A 13407-nucleotide genomic window follows, 5' to 3' on the forward strand; every position below is an offset into this window, starting at 1 on the left:
ATTTGTCGCCATGGAGATAAGCATTAGTGATTTGGAAGTAGCTTAAACACTGCAGACTGCGGCTGGACTTTAGCCGCTAGCTCGCTAGCCATGTCTTAAATCACCTCTTCCTGAGGGCGTGTCATTGTTATAGCTTCACCTTTATCTTCAGTTTTTAAGCCAAAATGTGTGTTTTTTTGTAAGTACTCAGTGATTGTGCGCTGCCGAACATGCTCGTCTGCTCGTAAACCAGCAATGTCAGGACACGACGACGACGGGGGGCTAGGGGTGGGGGTGGCGGACCGGTACTTTTCAGAGGCGGTATAGTACCGAATATGATTCATTAGTATCGCGTTAGTATACTAATACCGGTATATCATACAACCCTAGTTCTTGGTAAGCAAAAAGCCTATTTTTATTCTATTCTATTTATAAGACTGGAGACAAACGGCAGTTTACAAATTATAGACCTGTTTCTTTACTTCTGCAATATTCTAAAACGATTGAAGAATGATTCAACGACAGAATAGACAAATACATGAACAAACTTAGAAAACTCGTGGATAACCAATACTGATACAGAGCCAACATGCAAATATCGATAGCTATAATCAAACGGAAGAGATTCCCAATGCAATAGATGCTGAACAGTGTGCAGCTGCAGTGTTTATGGATCTAACTAAAGCATTTGAAACAATTGATAACAATAGAATAATTAACTAATTAGAACGATATGGCATCAGAGGGCGGGTCTTGAACTAGGTAAGAATCTACTTAACTAACAGGAAGCAATACCTGGAGCTAGGCCAGGGGTCGGCAACCCAAAAGATTGAAAGAGCCATATTGGACCAAAAATAAAAATAAAAATCTGTCTGGAGCCGCAAAAAATGTAAACCTTATAAAGTGTTAAAATGAAGGCAACACATGATGTAAGTGTCTATATTAGCGATATTAGACTACTATCAAAATGACTATGTGTTGCAGGCTGATGCAAATCTTCGTTGACAGAAATGTTGAAATGTAATATTTATCCTACACATTTTTACCACATTGGAAAACATTACTAAAACGGAGGCTTCTCAGAGGGTGTGATAACTCCTGGAAATGGCCCAAGGTGAAGATGTACGTGTTCAGGTTGAAGGAAACGGAAACTACAAATAAAATGAGCTTAAATATACCTCAAATACGAGGCATAATGATGCATTATGTACATACAGCTAGCACAAATAGCATGTTAGCATCGATTAGCTTGCACTCAGGCAGTGACCAAATATGTCTGATTAGCACTCCACACAAGTCAATAACATCAACAAAGCTCACCCTTGTGGACTCACGCACAGCATAAGACGTTTGGTGGACAAATAGAGAGGAAGAAGGAGTGGCATAAAACACGTTTTTCTGTGGCAGCATCAAGGAAAGTTGTACATGCAAACAAACTATGATGCGTTCAAGGACTGCCGAAGTCAGGACAAAATGGCGCTTGGCAAATATTCTCATCAGTGAAGCATGTTTAATGTAAACAGTGAGATTTCTAACTATTAGGAGGGTTTGTGTCGTGTTTGTTCTCCTACAGAAACCATATTAAAACAAAACAAAAAATTATTCCTCATCTTTTTCTATTTTCATACATTTTTGAAAAAGCTCCAGGGAACCACTAGAGCGGCGCTAAAGAGCCGCTTGTGGCTTGAAAGCCGCATGTTGCCGACCCCTGAGCGAGGCGAACATACGTCTACAGCGCTAATTATATCATGTGGTCTAACCCAGTGGTTCTCAAATGAAGGTACGCGTACCCCTGGGGGTACTTGAAGGTATGCCAAGGGGTACGTGAGATTTTTTTAAATAGTCTAAAAATAGCAACAAGTCAAAAATCCTTTATAAATATATTTATTGAATAATACTTCAACAAAATATGAATGTAAGTTCATAAACTGAACATCAAATCAAGTAGGCTATTCCATTCATTACAATGCAACAATGCAATATTCAGTGTTGACAGTTGGATTTTTTGTGGACATGTTCCATAAATATTGATGTTAAAGATTCCTTTTTTTGTGAAGAAATGTTTAGAATTAAGTTCATGAATGTTTCAACAAGTTTTTAGTTATTTTTATATCTTTTTTTCCAAATAGTTCAAGAAAGACCACTACAAATGAGCAATATTGTGCACTGTTATACAATTTAATAAATCTGAAACTGATGACATAGTGCTGTATTTTACTTCTTTATCTCTTTTTTTCAACCAAAAATGCTTTGGTCTGATTAGGGGGTACTTGAATTTAAAAAAATGTTCACAGGGGGTACATCACTGAAAAAAGGTTGAGAACCACTGGTCTAACCTATAGGGATCAATACTGGGACCAAAATTGTTTAATCTATTAATAAACAATATTTGTAAAGTTACAAAAGACTCAAAATTAGTTTTATTTGCAAACAACAAAGGGGAGAACCCACAGAAGCTAAAACAAATAATAACAGAACAAATGAACAAATTAAAAAGATGGTTTGACAACAACAGACTATCCTTGAATTTGAGTAAAACTAAACTAATGCTATTCAGTAACAGTTTAAGAAAAAGTCAAACACAAATACAAATAGACAGAGTAGACATTGAAAGGGTGAAAGATGTCACATTTTTGGGTGTAATTAAAGACGATAAAATGAACTGGAATACTCTACTGCTTGGTAGTGTTACCATATCTGAGTTATTGTGTAAAAAATATAGGGAAATAACTTCACTAATTGTGTTAAAAAAAGAGGTCAGTTAGAATAATACATAATGTTGGATATAGAGAACATTGCAAACTTATGTACATATGCTACCCAAAAATGTACAATTATTCATAAAAAAAAAAGAAGAAATATAACATTAGAGAAACATCTAGTTTAAAACAGTTGTATGTACGTACTGCACTTTAAACCTTTAGTATATCAGTATGTGCAATTAAATGAGGGAATGGATTAAGAAAATAAGTCAAACAATTAGGGGTGTGGGAAAAAAATCGATTCGAATTCAAATCGCCAGTCTCACGTTGTACGATTCAGTATCGATTCTCATTTTTCCAAAATCTATTTTATTTTATTTTTTATTTTTTTATTAATCAATCCAAAAAAACAATGCACAGCAATACCATAACAATGCAATCCAAATCCAAAACCAAACCCGACCCAGCAACACTCAGAACGGCAATAAACAGAGCAATTGAGAGGAGACACAAACACGACACAGAACAAACCAAAAGTAGTGAAACAAAAATGAATATTATCAACAACAGTATCAATATTAGTTACAATTTCAACATAGCAGTGATTAAAAATCCCTCATTGACATTATCATTAGACATTTATAAAAAAAATAAAAAAATAGGAAAGAACAATAGTGTCACAGTGGCTTACACTTGCATCGCATCTCATAAGCTTGACAACACACTGTGTCCAATATTTTCACAAAGATAAAATAAGTCATATTTTTGGTTCATTTAATAGTTAAAACAAATTTACATTATTGCAATCAGTTGATAAAACATTGTCCTTTACAATTATAAAAGCTTTTTACAAAAATCTACTACTCTGCTTGCATGTCATCAGACTGGGGTAGATCCTGCTGCAATCCTATGTATCGAATGAATAGAGAATTGTTTTGAATCGGGAAAATATCGTTTTTGAATCGAGAATTGCGTTGAATCGAAAATTTATAATCGAATCGTGACCCCCAAGAATTGATATTGAATCGATTCGTGGGACACCCAAAGACTCGCAGCCCTACAAACAATATACTAATAATAAGCATGTTTAATGTAAACAGTGGGATTTCTAACAATTAGGAAGGATTGTGTCGTGTTTGTCCTCCTACAGAAACCATATTAAAACAAAAAATAAAATTTTTTCCTAATCTTTTTCTATTTTCATACATTTTTGAAAAAGCTCCAGGGAACCACTAGAGGGGCGCTCGGAAGCCGCACGTTGCCGACCCCTGAGCTAGGCGAACATACGTCTACAGCGCTAATTATATCATGTGGTCTAACCTATAGGGATCAATACTGGGACTAAAATAATACGTTTCGGAAGCTTTTTGAACTCAAAGTGTTTACAAAGTACAAAAAAACAATATTTCCCAGAGACGTCTTAAACTTTATTGAAAATGGGATTTTATTCACCTCATCGTGTGAATCTTAACTGACTGAACTATTTATTCAAGAGAACTGTGCTATTTAGAAATCATTGTGTTACTAAATGAGAGCAGGAAGTGAACAATTATGTATGCTATGGTAAAAGAAGGGGTAGGATTAATTAAGCTTTGCTTCTTCTTACACCTTTTCGCACATGTTGTCTGAAAAAAAAAAAAATGCAACGTACCATGTTGTAACTGTATCCATCTTGGAAATAAACTGACACCCTCTCTTCTTCTTCTTCCTCTTCTCCTCGTTCTTGTTCTGGTCACCCCTCTTGTGTTCTAGGTTCAGCGCTAAGCCCCTCCCTCCACATCCCTAAATGACCAGGGGCTGAGGAGGGGGGGAGAGGGGGCAGACCATGGCATGCGCCCCGCCGTGGCCATCCAGTACTGACCATGGGACTGCGGTCCAGGACTGTCGCTAGTGGCTCAGAGGAGCACAAGAAGGATTCTCTGGACCAGGGCGGCGGGGGCGTGGACAAGGATGGCGCCCTGTTGCTGGTCTCGGCCACTCGGGAGGACTTCAAGCGGGCCTCGCAGGGCACGGCCATCGGGCTCCTGGCCAAGACCCCCCTGAACTACAGCCGGCCCGCCAAGAGGAATAACATCCGCAGGAGGAGGATCCAGAACCTGATCTACGACGCCTTGGAGAGACCGCGAGGATGGGCGCTGCTTTATCACGCCTTCGTGTGAGTACCGCCGTCACTGCACCCGTCACACACCTGCAGGTTCCTGAAGATGGTGTCTCTGAATTTCTATGTGGACTTTTTGGCTCCACTTCCTGCTGGAAGTAAAGTCATGTGATCTCTCAGCATCAAGGGTTGGAATTGGGGGTTAAATCACCAAAAATTAGGGATGTCCGATAATATCGGACTGCAGATATTATCGGCCGATAAATGCTTTAAAATGTAATATCGGAAATTATCGGTATCTGTTTCAAAAAGTAAAATTTATGACTTTTTAAAATGCCGCTCTGTACACGGACGTAGGGAGAAGTACAGAGCGCCAATAAACCTTAAAGGCACTGTCTTTGCGTGCCGGCCCAGTCACATAATATCTACGGCTTTTCACACACTCAAGTGAATGCACTCATACTTGGTCAACAGCCATACAGGTCACACTGAGGGTGGCCGTATAACATACTTGCCAACCCTCCCGAATTTTCCGGGAGACTCTTGAAATTCAGCGCCTTTCCCGAAAACCTCCCGGGACAAATATTCTCCCGAAAACTCCCGATTTTCAGCCGGAGCTGGAGGCCACGCCCCCTCCAGGTCCATGCGGACCTGAGTGAGGACAGCCTTTTTTTCACGATGGGAGGACAACAAGGTGACAAGAACTAAATCATCCAGACTAGAGATAAGTTGTATTATTATGTTTATCTTACATACAAATAAATATATTTATTAATTAAAAAAAAAAAACGAAATACATTTTTACTATATTTTGCTAAAAACATCAAAATTAATTGTATTTTTATTTTTTATTTTTTTCTGACTCCTTATTACATCCAGCCATGGAATTATACATTAAAATAAACATATTTGAAATAATTAATTTTAAATTATCATAATAATTCATTTAAAATGACCAGTGGAAGAATGGCCGTGCGCGACCCGAGGGTCCCTGGTTCAATCCCCACCTAGTACCAACCTCGTCATGTCCGTTGTGTCCTGAGCAAGACACTTCACCCTTGCTCCTGATGGGTGCTGGTTAGCGCCTTGCATGGCAGCTCCCTCCATCAGTGTGTGAATGTGTGTGTGAATGGGTAAATGTGGAAGTAGTGTCAAAGCGCTTTGAGTACCTTGAAGGTAGAAAAGCGCTATACAAGTACAACCCATTTATCATTATTATATTTAATTATTAAAATAATTGCTTGTTTATCAACAACTTTTGCATTTTATTCATTACATTTTGAAGCTCTGAGAAGCCAAGTTATGTTATATTCCTTAATATTTATTTATGCAAGTTTGAAGTATCAATTATCCAAACACAGTTTTGTTTGCATATTTTCAGGATGTATATTTATATATATATATATATATATATATATACAGGTAAAAGCCAGTAAATTAGAATATTTTGAAAAACTTGATTTATTTCAGTAATTGCATTCAAAAGGTGTAACTTGTACATTATATTTATTCATTGCACACAGACTGATGCATTCAAATGTTTATTTCATTTAATTTTGATGATTTGAAGTGGCAACAAATGAAAATCCAAAATTCCGTGTGTCACAAAATTAGAATATTACTTAAGGCTAATACAAAAAAGGGATTTTTAGAAATGTTGGCCAACTGAAAAGTATGAAAATGAAAAATATGAGCATGTACAATACTCAATACTTGGTTGGAGCTCCTTTTGCCTCAATTACTGCGTTAATGCGGCGTGGCATGGAGTCGATGAGTTTCTGGCACTGCTCAGGTGTTATGAGAGCCCAGGTTGCTCTGATAGTGGCCTTCAACTCTTCTGCGTTTTTGGGTCTGGCATTCTGCATCTTCCTTTTCACAATACCCCACAGATTTTCTATGGGGCTAAGGTCAGGGGAGTTGGCGGGCCAATTTAGAACAGAAATACCATGGTCCGTAAACCAGGCACGGGTAGATTTTGCGCTGTGTGCAGGCGCCAAGTCCTGTTGGAACTTGAAATCTCCATCTCCATAGAGCAGGTCAGCAGCAGGAAGCATGAAGTGCTCTAAAACTTGCTGGTAGACGGCTGCGTTGACCCTGGATCTCAGGAAACAGAGTGGACCGATACCAGCAGATGACATGGCACCCCAAACCATCACCCAACCATGCAAATTTTGCATTTCCTTTGGAAATCGAGGTCCCAGAGTCTGGAGGAAGACAGGAGAGGCACAGGATCCACGTTGCCTGAAGTCTAGTGTAAAGTTTCCACCATCAGTGATGGTTTGGGGTGCCATGTCATCTGCTGGTGTCGGTTAAATCACCAAAAATGATTCCTGGGCGCGGCACCGCTGCTGCTCACTGCTCCCCTCACCTCCCAGGGGGTGAATAAGGGGATGGGTCAAATGCAGAGGACAAATTTCACCACACCTAGCGTGTGTGTGACAATCATTGGTACTTTAATATTGGAATATCGGCAAAAAAGCCATTATCGGACATCTCTACCAAAAATGATTCCCGGGCGCGGCCACCGCTGCTGCTCACTGCTCCCCTCACCTTCCAGGGGGTGATCAAGGGTGATGGGTCAAATGCAGAGACTCATTTCACCACACCTAGTGTGTGTGTGACTATCATAAAATTAAAAAAAAAAAAATCTAGTTTGGTCGCTCCAACGAGGTTGTTCCTCTCCAGTCCTGCAGGTGGCAATCATGCTATTAAGTCCGAACGGTCTGCACATCACGCCCCACTCTCACTTCCCGTCAGAGTCATGTGACCACGTGCGCAGAGCTTTTGTCTGCATGTTTCAAGGTCTAGTGCGGCGCGTGCGTTCTTGTTGCATCCTACCAGGAACGCCGCCATCGCGGTCACACTGAGTCATCTCTGGCGTCTGGCGTCGCTTCACCAACGACGCGTGCCGCCTTCAATATGGCCGCCCCATATGTGCTGGTGTCAGCCTTTTGTTAGCCGTCACCTCGCGCTGGAAAAGAACGTGCGACATCGCCATCGCCATCATCATCATTGCCATGTCAGCTGTCAAATTCTTGCAGCGATGCTGGCAAGTGTAGACCGTGAACCAGCGAACCGATGATCACCTTTGACCCCGTCCAGGTATCCGGTCAAGCAAGCCGTCCTTCCTTGAGCAGTTCACCTGATTGAAGCTGTTGATTGATTACTAGAAGATGTCTTTTTTTTTTTTTTTTGCTGAGTTTGCATGAATATATGTGTGATGACACGCGGCGATGCAGAGCAGTAGTTAGGGGAGGCGTTTGACCACGAAGATGCTGATTGGTTGAAACCGAGCTGACCTGAGGCCCTCAGGGAATGTCGGTCTTTCTGACACAAACACGCTGAGCTCGACATTATTTACAATATTTTTCTGTCCACACTCAGCCTTCGAGCCAAGATGGACGGCCCTCAGGGAGCCGCTGTCGGCGTCGCCGCTGATGAGTTTTGTTTCCGACTTCTAATCTGGCGTTTATCTGTCAATCACTGCCGTTGCTGGTCATGTGAGACGTGCACTGGTCACGTGACCGGGTGTGTGTTTCCTGATCAATGGACGGTGTCAGGAAGTGCTATCAGTGTTTAACAATGGCGCTAATGGTCACTCTGTGGTCGTTTAATGTAACGACACGTTGTTTTTGCGGATGGCGAAGTCGTCAACAAACCATAATCAAACTTTTAACGTCCCCCCTCCTCCCATAGGGATATAGATTAAGTGGCGGCCCTTATGTGACCCCCTCTCATCTTGCCGTTGGACATGTAGGCTTGGATGAAGGTAATCAGCCGCGTGTTTTCTTTTTGAATGTTGCACCGTGACTCGCCTGTGAAGCGGCGCTTGGGTCTTGATGGCGCACAGGAAAGGAGCAGCTGTCAAAAAGCACTTATGTGTGCGAGAAAGCCTCTCCAGGATGGAGCTTCACGAGGCTATCAGCCACATTATGCGCAAGGTGTTAATGCAGCAGGAAGAACCTGCAGAGAACTATCCACCATTAATACGGGCCTAATAGCCACAGCAGCTAGCTAGCTGTTAAAAAAACATAACATTTGCAGCATTCTAAACATGCCAAAAAACTGTTTGTTACATATGCTAATATTTAGTCGCAACCATGCTAATAAACATTTACTGTTTGTTACAAATGCTAATATTTAGTCGCAACCATGCTAATAAACATTTATTGTTTGTTACAAATGCTAATATTTAGTCGCAACCATGCTAATAAACATTTACTGTTTGTTACAAATGCTAATATTTAGTAGCAACCATGCTAGTACACATTTACTGTTTGTTACAAATGCTAATATTTAGTCGCAACCAGTGTTGGGACTAACGCGTTACAAAGTAACGCGTTACTGTAACGCCGTTAGTTTCGGCGGTAACTAGTAATCTAACGCGTTATTTTTTTATATTCAGTAACTCAGTTACCGTTACTACATGATGCGTTACTGCGTTATTTTACGTTACTTTTTATGTAGTATAAAGTGTGTTTTATCGGAGCGCTGCGTTCTGATTCTTCTTGTGTCACAAGCCGGAGAAGAGAGAGAGACATGCGCTCTGTGTGGGTGTGTCTGAGTGTGAGTGTGGGGAGCGAGGGGGGGGGGGCGTGTCTGATCATGGCGGAGCCAGAAGTCGAGTTTGCTAACATGGAGATATTTTCACTACTTTTCTTTTGTCGAGCACAAAGAAAATAACATTTTAGTTAAATGTAAATTGTGCTTTGGATCAAAGATGCCATCTACTGCCCAAAACAGCAATTCAAATCTGCTGAAACAAGCTACATAGCAACATGCTTCGACGAAGCTAGTAAAGAGAGACAGAGACTCTGATGCCACTTCACCTCCACCACCACCACCATTCACCGCTGAAGGTACACACTCTGTCAATCAATGTTCCCTCTAATTGTTCATGTGTGAGCAAACGCAAAAACTCCCTGAGCATTGAGTGGAGTCCATGTGAGCAACTTTAGACGTGCACACTGTGGCTAGACCAGCAGCACACCTGTCCCAAACCTCACTAAATAACAACTTACATCTCCATCCATCCATCCATCCATTTCCTACCGCTTGTCCCTTTCGGGGTCGATGGAGCCTATCTCAGCTGCATTCGGGCGGAAGGCAGGGTACACCCTGGACAAGTCCCTACCTCATCACAGGGCCAACACAGATAGACAGACAACATTCTCTTATTATTATAATCAAATGACAGCAGTCATTTCCATTTCTAATATAAGTGTTTAGGCCCACTTATAATGACAATAACAAAAAATATTGTTTTTCATGAACTGTGTACTTGTATTGTTTGTCTGGGTGGAGGTCCTGCTTTGGAAATAATTTGTACCCCTTTCAGACATTGCATTTAGTTCCCATTAAAACATTCACATGTTGCACAATGAGATGTAAGCAGGGGATCATGTGTACATTCCTGCAACTTCCTGTTTGTAAAAAAAATATTTTTATTAGTATTTATTTAATATACTAACAGCATTTAATGATTAATATTTATAAATTAAGATTCCTAATAAATGACACTAGAATAAGCACACATTTGATTGGTAAATCATAGTGTAACGACCTGGAATGACACTTTATGTGTGGTGTTGGAGTTGTCCGACTTTTTGTGTGGCTGTAAACGCATCACTGGCTAAGTGCCGTATGTGCAAGTGTTGGCGCACGCGAGAGAGCGAGCGGCTGCTGTTGATATAACAAAGTTGCTTTTGGTCTGGTTTGTACTGCAGAAAATGACCAGTTTTGCTAGATATAATTTTTTTTACTAATGTTTTGGTGATGTGTTTATGGCCGACAGTAAAGAGTTTTGCTCAGTAAAGTGATGGATGGAATTCATGTCCTCAAAGCGTCTCGACAGACGTTACAATATTTGAACAATGATGACGAAAACGGTTTTCTCTGTCGTGTCCGTGTCGTGTCGAAAATTGTTATGCGCTTATTTTTTTATTTGATTTTGTGCATGGCATAGATTTGCCGTGCGCAGAGGACGCTTGAGCAGTGCGCAATTGCACATGCGCGCTCCTGAGAGGGAACGTTGCTATCAATTCTCTTATATACTCTTTCATTCTAGACTTCTGGAGTGTTTGATTATCACATCACTCTAAATGTATAGACTACAAAGTTCACAAACATAAAGAGGGATCCTAGTGGGCCAGGCCAATCTTTCCTTATCCCTAAACTAAAACTGGGGAAATGTGTAGAGTGTTCTGGGTTTCAGACATGATTTTGTATAAGAATTACTTGAGGAAGAAAATGCCTGGTTAGACTTTGTGTATGTAGTGTGTGCCTTTCTTGGTTTACATTTATGCTGTTATTATGCTGTTTGTTACTTATGTATGTTATGTTGCAGCTATTTAAAATAGTTTTGTCAATTTGTTCTGGCCAGAAACAAATTGGCCTTTGTAACATATCTTTGTCTTTGTGTGTTGTATGTAGACCACATGGCTTAGCAGAGTTGAGTGATGCAAATGCATGTCAAGTTGATCAACAGATTGTATTATTCTCCACTACAATAACAGTACTGAAATGAAGGCTAAAAGGGCATTAATTGGAGATTTAAAAAAGAAAAGAAAAAAGAAGTAACTAAATAGTTACTTTTCACAGTAACGCATTACTTTTTGGTGTAAGTAACTGAGTTAGTAACTGAGTTACTTTTGAAATGAAGTAACTAGTAACTGTAACTAGTTACTGCTTTTCAGTAACTAACCCAACACTGGTCGCAACCATGCTAATAAACATTTATTGTTTGTTACAAATGCTAATATTTAGTAGCAACCATGCTAATAAACATTTACTGTTTGTTGCGTATGCTAATGTTTACTAGTAACCTGCATGCTAATACATATTTACTGTTTGTTGCATATGCTAATGTTTACTCGTAACCTGCATGCTAATAAACGTTTACTGTTTGTTACAAATGCTAATATTTAGTAGCAACCATGCTAATAAACATTTACTGTTTGCTACAAATGCTAATATTTAGTAGCAACCATGCTAATAAACATTTACTGTTTGTTACAAATGCTAATATTTAATAGCAGCCATGCTAATAAACATTTACTGTTTTTTACAAATGCTAATATTTGGTAGCAACCATGCTAATAAACATTTACTGTTTATTACAAATGCTAATATTTAGTAGCAACCATGCTAATAAACATTTACTGTTTGTTGCGTATGCTAATGTTTACTAGTAACCTGCATGCTAATAAATATTTACTGTTTGTTGCATATGCTAATGTTTACTTGTAACCTGCATGTTAATAAACATTTACTGTTTGTTACAAATGCTAATATTTAGTAGTAACCATGCTAATAAACATTTGCTGTTTGTTACAAATGCTAATATTTAGTAGCAACCATGCTAATAAACATTTACTGTTTGTTACAAGTGCTAATATTTAGTAGCAACCATGCTAATAAACATTTACTGTTTGTTACAAATGCTAATATGTAGTAGCAACAATGCTAATAAACATTTACTGTTTGTTGCGTATGCTAATATTTAGTAGCAACCATGCTAATAAAAATTTACTGTTTGTTACAAATGCTAATATTTAGTAGCAACCATGCTAATAAACATTTACTGTTTGTTGCGTATGCTAATGTATACTATTAACCTGCATGCTAACAAATATTTACTGTTTGTTGCGTATGCTAATGTTTACTAGTAACCTGCATGCTAATAAACATTTACTGTTTGTTGCGTATGTTAATGTTTACTAATAACCTGCATGCTAATAAACATTTACTGTTTGTTACAAATGCTAATATTTAGTAGCAACCATGCTAATAAACATTTACTGTTTGTTACAAATGCTAATATTTAGTAGCAATCATGCTAATAAACATTTACTGTTTATTGCGTATGCTAATATTTAGTAGCAATCATGTTAATAAACATTTATTGTTTGTTACAAATGCTAATATTTAGTAGCAACCATGCTAATAAACATTTTCTGTTTGTTGCGTATGCTAATAAACATGCGTCTACAGATTTATTGTTGTCACGAATTAAGGAAAGGAGAAATAACACAATTTTTTAGATGTTTATGATAGCACAACATGGCTAGCGCAACGTCTCAGCCCCGTTTGTGTGGGCTTTGAGGTTCAGGCCAGAACGAGGGATTGTGGGAAGCAGAGTCATTAGCGACATTAAAAGTCAAAGATGAGTCCACTTGGACTGTTACGATTCTCAGAGGACGGCACTCCTGCACCGCGTGTCGTCATTAACGTGCCAACGCCAACCATGATGGAGGACGTGAACTCCCAGCCGCCATTACGCTCTCATTCCTGTGCAAAGATTTTTCACCACAAATCACAGCATGACACGAGTATTTGTGTCTACTTTATGACGAGTATTACTACGATAGTATTTATCGCAGAACCGACTGCAGTTGAATTACTGCTACTTTCTATGAATTCTACTAAATATTTCATCTGCCTAATGTAGTATTATTGTATTAATAATTGACACTCATGATCAATAACATCACATGTAATACCTGGAATATTAATAGTAAAACGTGTATTCATAGTAAAGACAATGGTAATACCATGAATTGATTAACGTGGACCCCGACTTAAACAAGTTGAAAAACTTATTCGGGTGTTACCATTTAGTGGTCAATT

General features: G+C 39.2%; 1 protein-coding gene and 1 long non-coding RNA gene across 2 annotated transcripts in view; one reads left to right on the plus strand and one right to left on the minus strand.

The window, feature by feature from the left end:
* Window positions 1-13407, minus strand: part of LOC133618616 (uncharacterized) — a 69200-nt gene that overhangs the window by 44488 nt on the left and 11305 nt on the right. The gene's annotated exons all lie outside the window — the stretch shown is intronic.
* kcnq3 (potassium voltage-gated channel, KQT-like subfamily, member 3) overlaps window positions 1-13407 on the plus strand; it is a 68804-nt gene that overhangs the window by 1614 nt on the left and 53783 nt on the right. The window contains exon 2 of the mRNA XM_061979138.2: window positions 4434-4836. Within this exon, the coding sequence (XP_061835122.1) occupies window positions 4544-4836 (293 nt within the window). The 5' untranslated portion in view covers window positions 4434-4543. The remainder of the gene's footprint in view (window positions 1-4433; window positions 4837-13407) is intronic.

Source organism: Nerophis lumbriciformis, linkage group LG19, assembly GCF_033978685.3.
Source record: "Nerophis lumbriciformis linkage group LG19, RoL_Nlum_v2.1, whole genome shotgun sequence".
NCBI lineage: Eukaryota > Metazoa > Chordata > Actinopteri > Syngnathiformes > Syngnathidae > Nerophis > Nerophis lumbriciformis.